This window comes from Perca flavescens, chromosome 16 (assembly GCF_004354835.1).
Source record: "Perca flavescens isolate YP-PL-M2 chromosome 16, PFLA_1.0, whole genome shotgun sequence".
NCBI classification, from domain to species: domain Eukaryota; kingdom Metazoa; phylum Chordata; class Actinopteri; order Perciformes; family Percidae; genus Perca; species Perca flavescens.
Window position 1 is genome coordinate 19605521 of NC_041346.1, and position 17812 is coordinate 19623332.

The 17812-nt window shown below is 39.7% G+C and overlaps 1 protein-coding gene across 1 annotated transcript in view; it reads right to left on the reverse strand.

The window, feature by feature from the left end:
- The window catches only part of astn2 (astrotactin 2), a 295245-nt gene that overhangs the window by 84731 nt on the left and 192702 nt on the right, over positions 1-17812 (reverse strand). Inside the window, exons 17-18 of the mRNA XM_028602252.1 lie at positions 4617-4783; positions 2108-2296 (exon numbers count right to left, since the gene is read on the reverse strand). Coding sequence (XP_028458053.1) covers positions 2108-2296; positions 4617-4783 — 356 coding nt within the window. The remainder of the gene's footprint in view (positions 1-2107; positions 2297-4616; positions 4784-17812) is intronic.

The following is a 17812-nucleotide window of genomic DNA, read 5'->3' on the forward strand; positions in this document are numbered from 1 at the left end:
AATCCCTTTACTGGCCGTAGTTTGATGTAACCTAGTGTGTAGAGATGGAGTCTAGAGGCAGACTATCCACTGGGTTCTCCACTGCTAGAGAGCAAATGGATCAAGACTGTCCCCTGCTTTTAAAATACTCAAACTGTGCCTTTGTTTTATCAGTCAGAGTGTCCTGTTTGGTGTATTAAAGGGTAGTCCCCAACTGGTTTAGCCTCTTTAATCTGTGAGGAACACGAAGCTCTTAGTCCTTTTTTTATATTAGGCTGAAGAAGTGTCAGTCATTTGTACAAATTCTCTTAAGTTTGATTTTAAGCCCCTTTTAGCTCATAACTCTTCTGGTGATCAGAGTTAGTAATCCCCCTCTAAATGCTATAGGCCATGCAGACAAGTCAGAAAAGGTGCTGCTGTATGCTAATTGTTGAAATCTCTGTAATGCATTAAAAACACATTTGTGCCAGTGTTCCCATCTTGCGCAAATACTATTTTATTCTCTGATAAAGATCTGTGTTTATTGGGCATCTTTTAAAAATAACTCAATACAGCCAGGCTCTTGCTACTTGGGGAGTTTAGGGCACCCACTTACCAAAGGTATCTTCAAGGACAGATGAAGACACAATTGTGCACCAGTAAATCAATTCAACTTAATGTCATCTAGAACGACTTCATCTGACAGACCTTCATATTTAGAATAAAAGAATGTAAAGGCATAAGTGCCTTTTCGTGCACTTTTCTGTGGATTACTAACAGTAAATGCTACTTTGAGGATTTATAGGAAATTGCTGTGCCTGAATTATAGCACATTTCTGAGAGAAGCCTTCACAAAAGCAGCTTTCCAATAGATTGAAAGAGCGATCTTAATCACTTGCATTACATTTCTTTGCATGGCTCCTTTTGAATAAGAAAATGTGCCTTCTCGTGATAAAAGTCAAGTTGTAGCACTGTCAAAAAGAAAAGATCTCTGCAGTATATCAATTGACCCAAAGAAATTGTCATTACATATAACCCATAAAATATGTCTGGATCTCAAATGATTTTATCATCAATAACACAAATCTCTAAAAGGAAAAACTAAGTTAACTTATTCTCTGATTTAATGTAAGTTGTATCCAGTGTGCTATGTATGCTGTAGAAATCCTGAATCACAACAATATACATTACAAAGGACCCAGAGGACCTACAGCAGATGTGGCTGTGTTTAGCCAAGCACAACTATTGTGACCCATAGGGCAGAACAGATAAAACGCATTTCATGGTTACTTGAAACACTGTGTAAATGTATAGACATTTGTGTGTGTGTGTGTGTGTGTGTGTGTGTGTGTGTGTGTGTGTGTGTGTGTGTGTGTGCATGTGTACGTGCGTGCATGCGTGCGTGCGTGTGTGTGTGTGTGTGAGCAAATAAAAGGCAAGACACAGAGATAGTGAGATGGAGGCTGAGCATGTTTTTCTGTGTGTACTGTATTTGTGCATATATATACCCTCATCATCTCTCTGTGATTACAGGAGCATTTCACCACAAACAGCATGTGACTTATCAGAATGAGCCAGGTTTTCAGAGGGCTGACAGTTTAGGGAGAACTGCAATGGTATAAGTCTCAATCCTCACTCAACCATCCATCACTCTCTCATCCCCTTTTCACTCTCTCTCTCTTTCTCTCTACACACACATAGATGCACACACACACAAATAGATGTGCACGCACAAGCACACACACACACACACACACAAATCTGTGCAAACACAGATGCGACACCCCAACGGCAAACCCTCACTACTGATACTGAGAGCCGCTCCGCTGAGCTCTCAAGCCTTTCTATCCCTCCTGCAACACAAAACTGATAAAAGACGGCCGTTACTCCTGATGGTGTGTCTTCATGTAAAGCAACACGTCTCAAAGGTAAATTGTCAGTGTAATATACACCAGTAAATACCAGTAAAATAATGAAATAATGTTTTTGATATTGAAAGATAAAGGATTTGTAATAAAAGACATGAGAGCCGATGAAAGAAAAGGAAAGAACAATATACTGTATATCCACAAACCATAGGAAAATGCATTTCTTAATTCTGACGATTAGTGTGCATCTGTGCAAGTGTAAATGTGTGTACACTAGTTACCGGAAGGTCATTTGGAATATCTGTCCCAAGTTGACTTGCTGGGTTTTGTTGTTGTATCCATGCAGCATCTCACCAAACAGGGTGTCATTGAAGTGGACATCCTGCCTTGGGCATTTTGGTCCCTCACAGTTGTCTGACAGCAGGAGGCAGGAGCGCCCGTCCCCTGCTAGTTTGTACTCCTGCACGCACCTGAGGAGGAGGGAAAAGCTGTCAATGTAATGTAAAATATGTAATGTATGTGAATCTATTTACACTTGAGGTGAAAAAATATGTATAGTTGATGGCTAGAACATTAGTAGATCAATTGTGGCATAAATTCTGCAGGTTGATGATACAGCAAAATGCAAAACACAAGAGATGTGGGTCTGACACTGTATGAACTCATACATAGATGTTTCCATTTTACTACATTAATCTACAAATTACCAATTCAGGAACACAACATTACCAAGTCCATTTTTTGGTAGTCCTGCCATCTGCAGAACACTTACCATCGATCTATGGACAGCACCGACCCAGCTAAATACAAACAAACAATCTGGCTCTTATTGTTGCAAGCTTTGGCCAAAATGTCTTTCATATTAGCAAGCGAAGCAGTGCACTTGTCATTGTCGAGATTGTGGACACAATCGCTCTGCTGGAAACTGTAGTCCAATGGGGCAGAATTCAGCAGACCGTGCAATCAGTCACAATTATCATATCTCCTCCATTTATCTGCACAATCCTCCCTTACAGACATGGTTGAGTACCTGGTATTGTTGGCTGGCGCTGAGCTTTGGTCTCATGCAGCTGATCAGGTCTCAGCGCATCAGTGGGATAGAGGACTCTGACATTGTTGGCAACACTGTCCTGAAAATGCAGCAGACCTGATGGAGCAGTGTTTTCCTATTGCATGAAGGCAAAGCTATTTCCCTTTCAATCACAGCCTGATCAATGCCATTGTGCAAGAGTGATTGTTAAAGCCATGTCACAGAGGGTGTGCACCCTGATAGGACGAAAATATTCTTGATGAAACAAATTCTTCCTCCCGAGGTGCTCTTATTGAAAAGTGAGTCCAAATCAATTGTACTGATGACATTAGGGAGAGTGGACATTGCTGCAAATTGCATTTTATTGTTGGCCTGTTTACTTATAGTGTAAGGGAGCCTAAAGGTGGGTGGGGGGGGGGGGGTGTATGCCATCTCACACTCTGGACCTGACACATTATAAGGAGAATTAGGATATCCTTCACCTGTTCAGCCTTAATCGCAAATTAATCACACATTTTGTATCTGTTCTAAATGTATTTAGAAGGAGTTATAGGATATTTTTCCAGTTTTTAATACTATTATCAACATTGGAGCAAACACATATGTTTACTTTATGCAAATGTTTATTATTATTGCAACAATCCAAAACAATGACAAATACTGTCTAGAATATTCTCCAGAATAACTTCAAATGTATTGTATGTTCAAAAAATATGCTGAAAGCATAATATGGCAAGCTCAAGCCCATCAAGCAACAGATGGGCATATTGACCTGAATGCACCTGAACACAATTAAGTGTCCCACTTCACACTTCTAGAGGTTAACCAACCGCGCGTCGCATCGCCAGGGCGGGGATCAGCTCCCTCAACTCCCCCACTCTTCAGTCTTCTCCTCCTCAGCACCTGCGCATTAATGTTATCGCTGCCATTACGCAAACATTTTAATACAAAATAAAAAAATAAAAGCTGAATAATAAATAAATAAATAAGGCTGACTTCCTCCATAACCTCCCTAACTTTAGCGCAACAACGTGCTGCGTCTGATGTCATTGTTATTGTTCTTTTGCGCATGCGGGTCAGTTCAAAACCGCAAACAGTTCACACTGGAATCTGATATAGGCCACATTTTAAAAGGTAATGTGAACAGCCAAACAAAAAATCGGATCTGAGCAAAAAAATCAGAATCAGGCATTAAGACTTGCGGTGTGAACGTAGCCTAAGAGGGGGAGTAGGTTTCTCTGCATCAGCATATTCTTGGCCAGAAAGTGGTATTTGAGACTCGTCGACGTACCCCGGTGGTAACTCAATTCACATCGACAGTACACGCAAATAACTTCAGCCTTGTCGAGAGAACCATCTGGAAGGTCTTTGGAAACTGAACTTGCCATTCAAAAGACCCTTTTCTTAATCCATTTCTGCTCAAGGAGGTTTGTTTCTGCTGGTCATCCACAATGTGACATTGCTTCCTGATTTCCAAAACTACCAAGCGGCCCAAGGCCCAAATCACAGGACGCGCATGTGGCGTTAAAACAATACGTTTTTATGTACTCTTGGGCAAATGTCTTTCATCACATATAGATGTGATTCGGTGATTACACACTGGTAATTTTCCATTTGCATATCTCATTTCCTTCATGCGAGTATTTGCCTGAGGAAGAATTTCTTGATTAGAAAATCCCTCACGAAACCTATTTCATGAGAAAGCTTTATTTCCAGCCTGCAAACACCTTTGAATTTCTTTTTACTGTTAGTTATCTCACCCGCAAAACATGAGCACGTTGCTGGAACTGGGGTCATCTTCAAGGGGCACGAGCTGCTGGAGACACAGCTGTTCACAGCCTCCATTGAAGCCATCGGTGCAGTCAATGCCCCTAGAGTAGTCATAGCAACCTGAGCCATCTTTCATTGGCCTCAGGCCCTCAGGACACTGCAAGAAAAGAGAGACGGAGAAAGAAGGAGAGGTGGTGGGAGGGAGATGTGGAGAGGGGGTGAGGAAAACAGCATAAATTAGGGAGAGAGAAGAAGAGAGTAAGACACAGAGGTCAGCGTGGGCATTTTAATCAGGATCAGGTGGCACCAGGGAGACAAAGATAGTAAGGTGTAAAAGATAAGAGAGGAGAAGTGGGCAGTGGGATTTTGAGAAAGTAAAATGAAAGATGACACTTATGTTATTTAAAAGGATACAGAAAACATGGAGGTCTTTATGTGATTAAAGTGATTAAAGATATGAAACAGTGAACACTGGTAGCTTGGAGACATCCTTACAGCTCATCTCACTACTTGAGGTCTGTGTTTGTTTTTTTCCTTCCAGACACAACTCCACGTGTGTTATGCTTTCCTGGTGGGACTCCACACTGACAGGTGGAAAAGAGTGGCAGGGGACTTCCATCGGAGGAGATTAGAGATATCTACACCTTCCCCAGGCCACCAAGGGATATATAACCCCCCCCGGCTATAGTTTATTTAGAGAATATAGATCCAAGATGAAACTGACAGAAGGGAAATTAAAAATCTGTCTGCTACTTCAGCACCATGGACAGCACCAAGGATCTATCAATACACAGCACAGTTACTTACGCTGATATTACTCAGAGCCATCGTCGGGGCCATAGACTAACTGGCATAAACCTCAGTCAGATAAAGGATCAATGAGTCAGGCGGACTAGGCTAACATATTCAACTAAACAACCCCTCTGCCCTGGCACTCTCACTGCTACTAGGGGATGTAGAGGGAGGAAGGCGTGTTAAAAATAAGCATGCATTTTGGTCATTTTGCTAACAAGGGGGATGGCATCCACCCTCAAATCACCTTCTCAGTTCAAGCAATGAAAAGGAATTTAGTGTGCGGGGAATTGTCCATTCCAAATTGGAAATAAAAATGGAAACAATTAACTTAAAAAGGGGAAGTATTGTAAATGTGTGGTGTTAGATAATATAAACATAGGGGCTTTAATGAGCAGAAATATCTGAATTTCATACTCAGAACCTCAACATGAGGGTGCTGGTTTGAAATCAGTATTGGTGAAGTCAGTTGACTTAAAAATAAAATTAAATCGCTGGGTCACTGTCTGTGACCTAGCAGGAAGTTACTGATATCACAGGTGATCATTTTGTTAGAGTTTCAGTTAAAGTTCATCAATTAGTTTTACTTTCTAAACTCTCAGTTTAGCAGTGATATCCAGCAACCTCCGGACACAACAAATCCCATTTACCCGAGCATACACACAAATCTGAAGAGGAACACTGGGTCCAATATCCAAACTTCAGATTGACTAATTTATGGTACAGCATTACATTTAAGAAGTGTTTTTTAATGAATTCTATTTCCCCCCCTAAGAAATACTAATTAAGCATGAATGCAACAACAGCAGATGCATTCTATAACAAAGCTGGACTCCATTAAAACATGTAATTTTACTTACCATTAATAACTTTCTCATGACTTGAGTTGCATTATCCATCTCTGATGTAAACAAAAGATTGTTACGCAACCAAAACCAAGAGGTTACACTTGATTAACTTGTCTGCTGGCTCAGCTTATGTGTTAGAGGAGGGCAAAAATGTTGTTTATCATTTTTTTAAATAATATTTATATTATATAAATAATTATTTATTATCCTTAAAAAGCAATCGGCATATGATTTAGTGACTCATAGAATGCAGTATTAACATTGATCAAACACTTTGACTGTATTGTTTTAATATGATCAAGGATATTTTATTAACACTGACAAGAGCAACGTGTTTCGCTTAGCGCTTCATCAATCTCATTCAGTGATTTTATGGTATTGTTAGTGTCAGTGTAATATTATAGGTACTGCTTACTACTGTCAGATGATCTCTAAATAAAGGGAAGAATATGTTTACCAGGCCATCATGATCAGTGGTAATGCACTACTAGACAACCTCAAATGGTAGCCTCAGACTGCAAAATACTCATAACAAAGCTACATGAAATGTATTGCACTAATGAGAGATTCTGTTTCTTTGCATTTTAAAATATTGCTTTGCAGTGTTATTGGGTCAGTTTACCACCATCAAACTGGAGGCCAAACAATTATATCTAGAATATGTGTTAAAGTGTTGTTGATGGTGCAGTATAGGGTCTTAAAAGAAAAAGAAAAGATAACTGTGTACAGAGAAGCAGTATGCCACATCCAGAAATATATATCTCCCCTTGCAAGAGCATCGGATATTCACAGTTTTGTATCGTGTCATTGCTGAAACGGTCATGATATATATTGTATGCGACTGAGTGAGACAGTAGCTGCTGGAAAACAGCACTTAATTATTCACTTGAAAGGTAGAGATGGATGCATATACAGTAACTGATACTATTATTGGTTTATAGTCATTATGGAAAAATGCTCATATTTGAATATTTGATGCTGAGGCTACAATCTAACACTCAACTTTAAACAGTTTCTTAACAAACAACACATCACATTTCAGTGCTACAAGTGCTGCTGTAATTTCTCCTTTGTGAGTATTGATGTAATAGTTCTGTTGTTTTAAAATAAAGACTGCAAGAGACTGAAATTATTTCACAGTTTGCAGAGCACTGTACACCACTTTTAACTTTGAATCTTGTGGACACGGCCCTCCTGACTAAAGACCTTTTTTTTTAATTCAATTTTCAATTTCAATTCAATTCAATTTTATTTATAGTATCAAATCATAACAAAAGTTATCTCGAGACACTTTACAGATAGAGTAGGTCTAGACCACACTCTATAAATTCCAAAACCCCAACAATTACAGTAATTCCCTCAAGAGCAAGCATTAGCAGTGGCTATTGCGACAGTGGCAAGAAAAAACTCCCTTTTAGGAAGAAACCTCAGCAGACCCAGACTCTTGGTAGGCGGTGTCTGACGGGCCGGTTGGGGGCGTGATGAACAGTGGTGATAACAGTCACATTAGAAGTCACATTGACTTCGAAGGTTATCGTGGAAGTTCATGTCATAGCAGGGCACATCGTGTCATACTGAGTAGTGCAGTCTCCTATACCGGATCCTGACTACTCTGTGCGTATGAACATCACAGCAGGGCGTTGCGGGATGTAACGTGGCGCTGCAGAGCACGGGTGGAGGCTGCGGATGCAGCAGGACGCCCAGCAGGATGCGGCGGGGAATGCAGAGAATCGCAGAGCATAGCTCTGCGAAGAAGAAACATAAGGACTCGGGGAGTAAACTCCCCAGAGCTAGATTAGTAACAAGCATTTCTGGGACAGGATGCATACAAAAGTAACAAGTAGAGATGAGAGAGCAGCTCAGTGTGTCTTAGGGAGGAACAGCCTCCCGGCAGTCTAGAATTGTAATAGCATAACTTAAGAGAGGCAGGTTAAAGAGAGGTGCCTGGTCGGGCTAGAACTCCCCCCAACCGGATCGGGCTGTACTGGCCTGCCTCCCTCTACTCTCGCTCGATTATTAATTATACAGTATAGAAAAAACTGATGACTACGAGGAGAAGCAGTGGGCCGGGTTAGGTGGACGCTTCAACTCCTCGTCCCTAACTATAAGCTTTATCAAAGAGGAGGGTTTTCAGTTTACTCTTAAATGTGGTGACGGTGTCTGCCTCTCGAACCCCGACTGGGAGCTGGTTCCATAATACTGGAGCCTGATAGCTGAAGGCCCTGGCCCCCAGTCTACTTCCAGAGACTCTAGGAACCATAAGTAGCCCCGCATTCTGGGAGCGCAGTGCTCTAGTGGGACAATAAGGTACTATGAGCTCTTCTAAGTATGATGGTGCTTGACCATTTAGAGCTTTGTAAGTCAGGAGGAGGATTTTAAATTCAATCCTATATTTCACTGGAAGCCAATGCAGAGAAGCTAATACAGGAGAAATATGATCTCTTCTCTTAGTTCTCGTCAGAACACGTGCTGCAGCATTCTGGATCAGTTGGAGAGTCTTAATGGACTTATTTGGGCAACCTGATAATAAGGAATTGCAGTAATCTAGTCTAGAAGTAACGAATGCATGGACTAGTTTTTCAGCATCGTTTTGAGACAGGATATTCCTAATTTTGGCAATGTTACGAAGATGGAAAAAGGCTATTCTTGAGGTTTGTTTTAAGTGGGCGTTGAAGGATATATCCTGATCAAAAATAACTCCTAGATTTCTGACAGCAGTGCTGGAGGCCAGGGTAATACCATCCAGAGTAACTATATCTTTCGAAAACGAAGTTCGGCGGTGCGTTGGTCCTATCACAATAACTTCAGTTTTGTCTGAGTTTAACATCAGGAAATTGTGGGTCATCCAGGATTTTATATCCTCAATACACGTTTGAAGTCTTGCTAACTGACCACTTTCATCTGGCTTAATTGACAGATATAATTGGGTATCGTCTGCGTAACAGTGATAGTTAATCGAGTGTTTCCTAATAATATTACCTAGAGGAAGCATATATAAGGAAAATAGAATTGGTCCAAGCACTGAGCCTTGAGGAACGCCATGGCTAACTTTAGCGTGCTTGGAGGGTTTATCATTAACATTAACAAACTGGGATCGTTCAGAGAAATAGGACTTAAACCAGCTTAGTGCGATTCCTTTAATGCCAACTAAGTGTTCCAGTCTCTGTAACAGGATAGTATGGTCAATAGTGTCAAATGCAGCACTAAGATCTAGTAGAACAAGAATGGAGACAAGTCCTTTGTCTGCAGCAGTTAGAAGGTCGTTAGTAATTTTCACCAGTGCCGTCTCTGTGCTATGATTCTTTCTAAATCCTGATTGAAAATCATCAAATAGACTGTTGCTATGTAGAAAATCACATAACTGATTAGCAACCACCTTCTCAAGGATCTTGGATAGAAAGGGAAGGTTAGATATAGGTCTATAGTTTGCTAAGACCTCAGGATCTAGGGTGGGTTTTTTCAGAAGACGTTTTATCACAGCAATTTTAAATGACTGCGGTACATAACCTGTTAGTAAGGACATGTTGATCATATCTAATAATGAAGTGTTTACCACGGGTAACGCTTCTTTGAGTAGCCTCGTTGGGATGGGATCTAAGAGACAGGTAGACGGCTTAGCTGAGGATATCTTTAACATTAATTGTTGAAGGTCTATAGGATAAAAGCAGTCCAAGTATATGTCGGGAGTCGTCGTTCTTTCTAGCGGTCCTGCATTTAAAGATGAACTGTTAGAAGTTAAGGGCAAAAGGTGATGAATTTTATCTCTAATTGTTATAATTTTATCATTAAAGAAGCTCATGAAGTCATCACTACTCAGAGCTAGAGGAATAGATGGCTCAGTAGAGCTGTGGCTATCTGTCAGCCTGGCTACAGTGCTGAAAAGAAACCTTGGGTTGTTCTTGTTTTCTTCTATTAATGATGAGTAATAGTCTGATCTGGCCTTTCTTAGGGCCTTCCTATAGGTTTTCAGACTGTCTTGCCATTCCAACGGGATTCCTCCACTTTGGTGGAGCGCCACTTACTTTCGATGTTTCGTGAGATTTGTTTTAATTTGCGAGTTTGGGAGTTATACCAAGGAGCTAATTTCCTTTTGCTTTATCGTCTTTTTTTGAGAGGAGCGACAGAGTCTAAGGTCGTCCGTAGGCAAGTCGTAGCACCGTCTACAAATGTATCAATTTGAGAGGGACTGAGGTTAACATAGAGGTCCTCTGTTATGTTAAGGCACGACATAGACTGGAATGCTGTAGGAATATTTTCCTTAAATTTAGCTATAGCACTGTCAGATAGGCATCTAGTGTAGAAGCTGCTATCTGGTTTAGTATGGTCAGGTAGCAAGAATTCAAAAGTAATTAAAAATGATCTGATAATACCAGATTCTGCGGAAATATTATTAAATCCTCAATTTCAATACCATATGCCAGCACAAGGTCGAGGGTGTGGTTAAAACAGTGCGTCGCCTTGTGCACACTCTGACTGAAACCGATTGAATCCAGTAATGAGTTGAAAGCAGTAGTAAGGCTATTGCTGTCAACGTCCACATGGATATTAAAATCACCAACAATAAGTACTTTGTCTGATTTAAGGACTACACATGATAAAAACTCTGAGAATTCAGATAAAAATTCAGAATACGGACCTGGAGCTTGGTAGACAACAACAAATATAATTGGCTGTACTGATTTCCGTGTTGGATGTTGAAGATTAAGAACAAGGCTTTCAAAAGAGTTATAATTTAGTTTGGGTTTAGGGTTAATTAACAGGCTTGAATCAAATATGGCTGCAACTCCCCCTCCTCGGCCTGAGCATCTAGGAATTTGAGTATTAATATGACTGGGAGGGGTGGCTTCATTTAGACTAACATATTCTTCATGGCCCAGCCAGGTTTCAGTAAGACAGAATAGATCAATTTGATTATCAGATATCAATTCATTTACGAGTACTGCTTTAGAAGACAAAGATCTGATATTTAGTAATCCACATCTAATTTTCCTATCCTTTTCTATCATTGCTGTGGTAGTTTTAATTCCAATTAGGTTGTTAAGTGTTGCCCCTCTATTCACCACTTTGTGTGGTCTGTTGTTGATAATTACTGGAATAGTACTAGTACCACATGTTACTGGAGTAATACTAGTACTACATGTTATCCTACAGAAAACATTTTCAGATCCATCCACTTGTATAGTGCTATCAGGATCAATACCTGGGGGATATGAATCCGTGATATTTTCAACATAATGTCAATACTTGCCTTCTGTCAGTGTGGTCGTTATGTTGTCAGATAGCAGCATAACGACCACACTGACAGAAGGCAAGTATTGACATTATGTTGAAAATATCAATATTTATCAATAAAATATCAATATTTAAAAGATTATTTTTGGATATTTGAGGCCTTTATTTATGACAGGACAGCTTAGGCATGAAAGCGGAGAGAGAGTGGGAACGACATGCAGCAAAAGGCCGCTGGCCGAGGACTGAGCCTTCGTACATGGGCGCGCTCCACAAGGGGATGCCACCCAGGCACCCCTGACTAAAGACAGCTGGACACCCAAAACTCTCTCGCAACTCGCTTGCCATCTCTCTCTGGCATCTTTGTTTTTTTCTCTCTCTCTCCCTCTCCCTCTCTTCTCCTCTTCCTCTTTTCTTTTTCTGTAATGCAAGATGGCCGCTGGCCCATGTGTGCTCTGACTTAAACAGATCCATTAAGTTTGGATGAAGCGCTGAAGTAGCTTGCAAAAGACTTTGTGAAATGTGTTCATGAATCAACAAGGACATCCTAACTGCTCCCAGCTAGCCAAAAATTGGAACTGAAGAACCAGTGCCAACACGTGGTCATCATGTACCACACATTGAAGTTTCACCTGCTACACAGAGAGACAAACACAGCCCTTCCGCGCCACGGGAGATAACCAGCTGATGAACCCAAGTCAAGACTTTCTTCATCCACACATCCATCCACCCATTTGAGTAGGTCAGAACTTTCGTTTGCCTGCTAACCAGGTTTGATGCTTAGGGTTGTGAAGGGAAGATATAACAAATAAGGCATGCAGACGTTAATCTCCCGTTAGTCTACATCCTTGATGTTAAACTTCCGGGATTTCTCCGTTGCTGCCAGAAAATCCGCCGGATTTCACTCATTTAGGCCGGATAGCCGTTGGCTTGGTTCCTTTGTGTTGGCATTTTGAACTCCGGTCGATATATGAGGACTATGGTTAACCTTTTCTAAAATCTCTGCAAGGTAAATCCAGACAGCTAGCCAGACTATCTGTCCAATCTGAGTTTTCGGTTGCACGACTAAAATAACTTTTAAACGTACACATTCCACCAAAACGAGTTCCTTCCAAGCCTATTTTGCAGCGGCACCGCGGCTTTTCTCCAGTGCTTATCACCGCCCAAGACGATTGTGATTGGTTTAAAGAAATGCCAATAAACCAGATCATGTTTTCCTCCCATCCCCGAATGCTATGTGGAATAGCCAGACTCTCCTCCAGTGCGCTTTGGAGGAGGGTCTGGCAAAGCAAGATTAATCTCCCGTAGACAAGCTGCTGCCGATTGTGTCTCATTCAGCATAGGTTGCTTCATTCGTTGTTTGCCATTAATGTGTTAATTCTGTCTTAGTTTCCATTCATTCCTTTCTTTCATTCATTTATACTTATCCTGATTTAGTAATGCATATTCTTAGGTAAATAAATCCTTCGTATATAAAGAACCTGATTATATAAGTTTGTGATGAAATATTATTAAGTCGCTGTACACCAAGAATTTGTAGCAGATCGTCCTTTCAATTTAATGAGACTGAAAAAGCATGGTTATCTGCTTCTCGTTATTGAGATGGTGCCCCGAATCTATTTATTTCTTTAAAACCTTAAAAAAAAACTTTAGCTGATAACCACATAGAATGCAGGCATTCTATGATATATTAAATATTAATTAATGTCAATTAGTACCCATATACACTACACTGAGATACAAAGAGAGGATTGAAGCAGAGCTTAATAATGGGAGAGGTGTTTGGAAAAGCTTACTGCAGCCAGGACAGGAGAAATATAACATCAGTTCTAGTTCCATTCAAGATAGTGTATGTGTATGAGTTAGGTGGGGGGGAAAAAAAACACTGTTTTGTAGCATTTTAAAATTTCTGCCAGATAAATTGTAGGGAGAGCTATGGACATGATATCTCTTACTGGGTGCTTGAAAATTGTGTAGAGCATGCTTGTGCATGCTTTCTCTACTTTTTTCTTTTGAACATCTTACCACCAACAAAAAATTTAACTGGAGAGCACAATACTGCCAATTGTGAAACCTCCAAAGCCTTAAATGCCCTCAGAGCAGCAGCTGATCTTCAGTTAGCAATGTTTCTTTTGTGAAAATCATCAAGCATAAGATTTGAATGCAGACAGGAAATAAACTGGAGAGAGAACAGGTACAGTAGATGAGATGAGGATTATGTGTTTTGACATTTCGAAGACTCATGTCAGGCTTTAATTTATAGACTACTCTGTATTTATTTTTCACCTCAAGAATGTTTTCCACTATATTGTATACACTCACAATTGACAAAACAATTATGGGATGGATATATCCTGACTCAGTTATCAGCTTAGTCAAAGGTGTGGTGACAGTACAGTAAATGGGACTGTTCAATGTTATCATCAGTCCGAAAAGCTATTTGATGATCAACAGCACACTTTAATATCCATCACCAGTAGTGTCTCAACTAACAGTAATCAGGGGGTCATTTTCCATTATTGCAGATGATGTTATCCTATTAGGATTGAACAAAGGTAGTTTTCACACAAAGGGTACACATGAATCCTGAAGTAAAAAAAGGATAAATGTGCAATAAATGTTGTGCATTGTTCACACTTATGTTCTGGACAAAGGCCCATGTGTTCAACATTTTATGGAAAGGCTCTCCAGTTTCTGATTCATGTTCTGTTATCTCATGAATGTAATGCTAACCAGAACGAGATTGGAGCAATTCCTCACACTGATGCAGACCTGTGGGAATAGCTGCCTATAATTCATAATTGCCGTGCATCACTATACGGTTGAATGAAAAGGACTTAAGGTTAGCCATTAGCGCTGGCCACTAGCTACTTGCTCTTTCTGCTTGGGCCACTCTCCAAAGACACAAGGGCTGGGGAGGGGGAAGGATTTGCATTTCAGATAAATTCTTTCAGTCAGGTTATTCTGTAGTGATTCTGCAATTACTGCACAATGAGAACAGGTCGAGAAATCTGCTACAGCCTCTTGAAAAACACAGAAACAACTTTATTGACAGAAACATTGTTACTACTACTACTACTTACTACAATTAATTGAAAATACATTCAAAAAACATTATATTCTGGCAATTGAGTAATGACTTATTATTGAATATATTAAATGTTTCGAAGAAGTGTGTTTCTGTGAGTTTCTGTGCTTACAAAGTTCACTGAAATATAATTAATAGCTTAAACTATCAGATTACATCTGATGGACTGGATGTTTACATATTATCTTTACTCTCTTTTACAAGCTGTATATCTGCTTTACATATAACACTAAGGGAGGCAGTTGCAAATGAGAATGTTATGACACCATTAAATACCAGAGTGATGGTATTTCACACCTGTATATGGGATTTAAAATACAAGGCAGGTTTGAAGATAAAAAAAACAGAAAAGAAAGTATGTATGAAATATAACTGCATCTACATCGTCTTACACATTATATGCTGCACATGCATCACCCCTACAAATTAAAGGTCACACATGCTAAATGAATGCTATTCATTTCCCTAATTACCCATTACTGCCCTCATCTTTAATCAGGAACTGCAGCATAATCTATTGAGAACTCTGCCTCTTAATGATCTTGTCAAAATTAAGATGCCAGATGTTCATACTTAGTGGCCATCACACATTTCACAGAGAAGAGATAGTGAGAAAAGTGTGAACAGAAAGTGATCAAGGATGTAAATTCCCACTGCAGCCTTTGGAACAGTGAAATGCTGTAAACCATAAAGACTACAGAGAATCATCTCAGTGATAAAAAATACGGATAATACGGAAACAATAGAAGGAAGATGTGCACTAGACAATTTCAACAACAGGCATACCAAAGAAAGTCCTTGAAAAAGCAGAGCTCTAAATCACACTGCGGGTGGGGGGAGGGGGAAAATCAAATACTCTAAAAGCATATTTGACAGCCTAATCTGGTATAGAGGTGGCAGAGATGCATGCCCTGCAGCTCCACTGCTGCTCAAATGGGTTAAATTAGGCACAACAGTTTTATTGCTGCAAGAGCAAAAAAACTGTGAGGGTGCAATGCAGTCCCCCAGTGAGAAATAAGAAGTCTCAACCCAGCTGTTTGTTCCTTATATTTATGTGAATTCATACTTAATCTTCAGTTAAAAAACACACAGTTATTTCTCCAGCTATGGGGAATGGTGTTGCCCAAAGGCAAAAAAAAATAGACTTTGCTATTTAAAATAGATTTAGCTTGTCTTAGCTTATATTTTTTTTGTACAAATGGTTTACATATGCAAAACAGTATATCTGGATGGATATACATAAAAACATACTGCCTTGTCCTATTTCACACAGGCTTCACTGTTGAACAGGATGATTTAATCTAATCTTAAGTAGTGTTGTCAAAGTTGAAATGCTATATAACATATTGATTAAAAGAGGTTGGTTTTGATTGGATCATTTTAATTCATACAATCTATGTAATTGACATGATATGATTTATGGAGATTATGAAATTAGCCTCTGAGCCAGAGATACATAGATATATACAGAGAGACAGATATATAAATGCACCTCCTTTCAGATTTCACCGAAGGTTATTACAAAAATAGCAGCAATATACAACAATGTACAACAGGGGAGTAATAACTATTTCCTGCCCTTGATATCTCAATATTGGCACAAACTAAAAAGGAAACATCTATATCATCCTATTGAATTATTCCTGGTAAAAGGAGAGGAAATTGAAACACTAATCTTTCTCTGGTTATCTAACATGTTACTTGGGGATAAAGCTTGTGTGTTTGAATAATCTTTCTTAATTTATTTAATGTGTGCTTTGGTTTGGAACTGAGCCATATTTAATTGACTGGAATTGATTCCACTTCAAAAACTTAACTCGTCAAATTTAATCTAAAATATTGGACCCACCGTGAGTGAGTGTCCCTTTAAACTATGGCTTCAGTTTTTCACTGATGTTGCTCCTACTGTGTTTTCACCCCGATTAGGTTAAATAATAATGACTTATTGAATATAACGCGTTTTAGTTTTACTGTTGTGCTGCAAATACTTGCTAATATTCCCCTCTCAAGGCCTCTTACTGAACTGTATTCCATTGAACACAGATCTTAGCTCCCACCCTTCGGCTGCAGCAGTGTGACGTGCATCTCTGTGGTACACTAAACAACACACTTGATCCGGCATTCAACCAACAGTGTCAGAGTGAAAGGATTAAAGAATTATTACAATTTGCTTTAAACCATAAAACGTTGAAATTCAATGGTAACGAGGTAAACTGAGCTGTGCTGTGCAGTAGAGCAGGGGGGAGTCATGATGATCAGTTGTCAGTAACACAGAACTGTAGGGAGATCCAGGGGATGGTGGGTAGAGGGCTTATGGGATGAGGGTTTGCACAAAACTTTTGTTTGGGTGGAGTTGCCATTTTTCCTCTCTGCTGACTCTTTATGCAAACCAGAGGCAACCAAGCAGAAATCTGGCTCCACACTGACAACTCATTATTTAATTCCTGACTTTTGGAGTGTGCCACACATTTTAATAAACTTTTTCATACTGGGACACTATACAAGCACCTCAAAATAAGATTGGAGACAACATTCTCTCTCTTCTCTAAACTATTATAAATAACTGGAGTTTGACAGGCCAAAATTAAACTTACGGATGATGTTTGACATTAAAAAATAAATTTTTGCCAACCCTGCATCCAAACAACTTTACCAGAGATGTCCCAAAAGGGACATCAACTGATGAAAGATATGCTACTAATATCCTACCATCTGCTCAGCCTCTGAGTATATCCATTAGAAAGACAGATACTGTAGCTGCATACAATAATGTGCCATAAAGACAAACATTCCACCATTTCCTAAAAGAGCAGAAAACCACAGTATGTTGCAATTGTCAAACTTAAAGTTTAAAAATGACGAGCTACCAGAAAAAGCCATGTTTACAGAGTTTTGAACTTCGTTGAGCAGCCCCAGGAGAGTTCACAGAGTGCATCGGTAATACCCCTTTCTCAAACAAACACAGTGGATGACACGGTACATTGACCACAGATTCAACGAGAATTCGACCATTCATTCCACACCACTGGGTAAATGCTAGATTGTTGCTGTTCACACAACCCACTGTTGTGCTGTTCACTCACCTACACTTCTATGCTACGGTGTTGCAAACATAATTAAATAAAACTTTAACTCCAGTTTTAAGCATATTTTTGATGAAGAGAGATTCATGGAAGAAATATTTACTTTAGTGTAATAACTAAGCTATTGTGAAGGTTTTTTTTCTGCT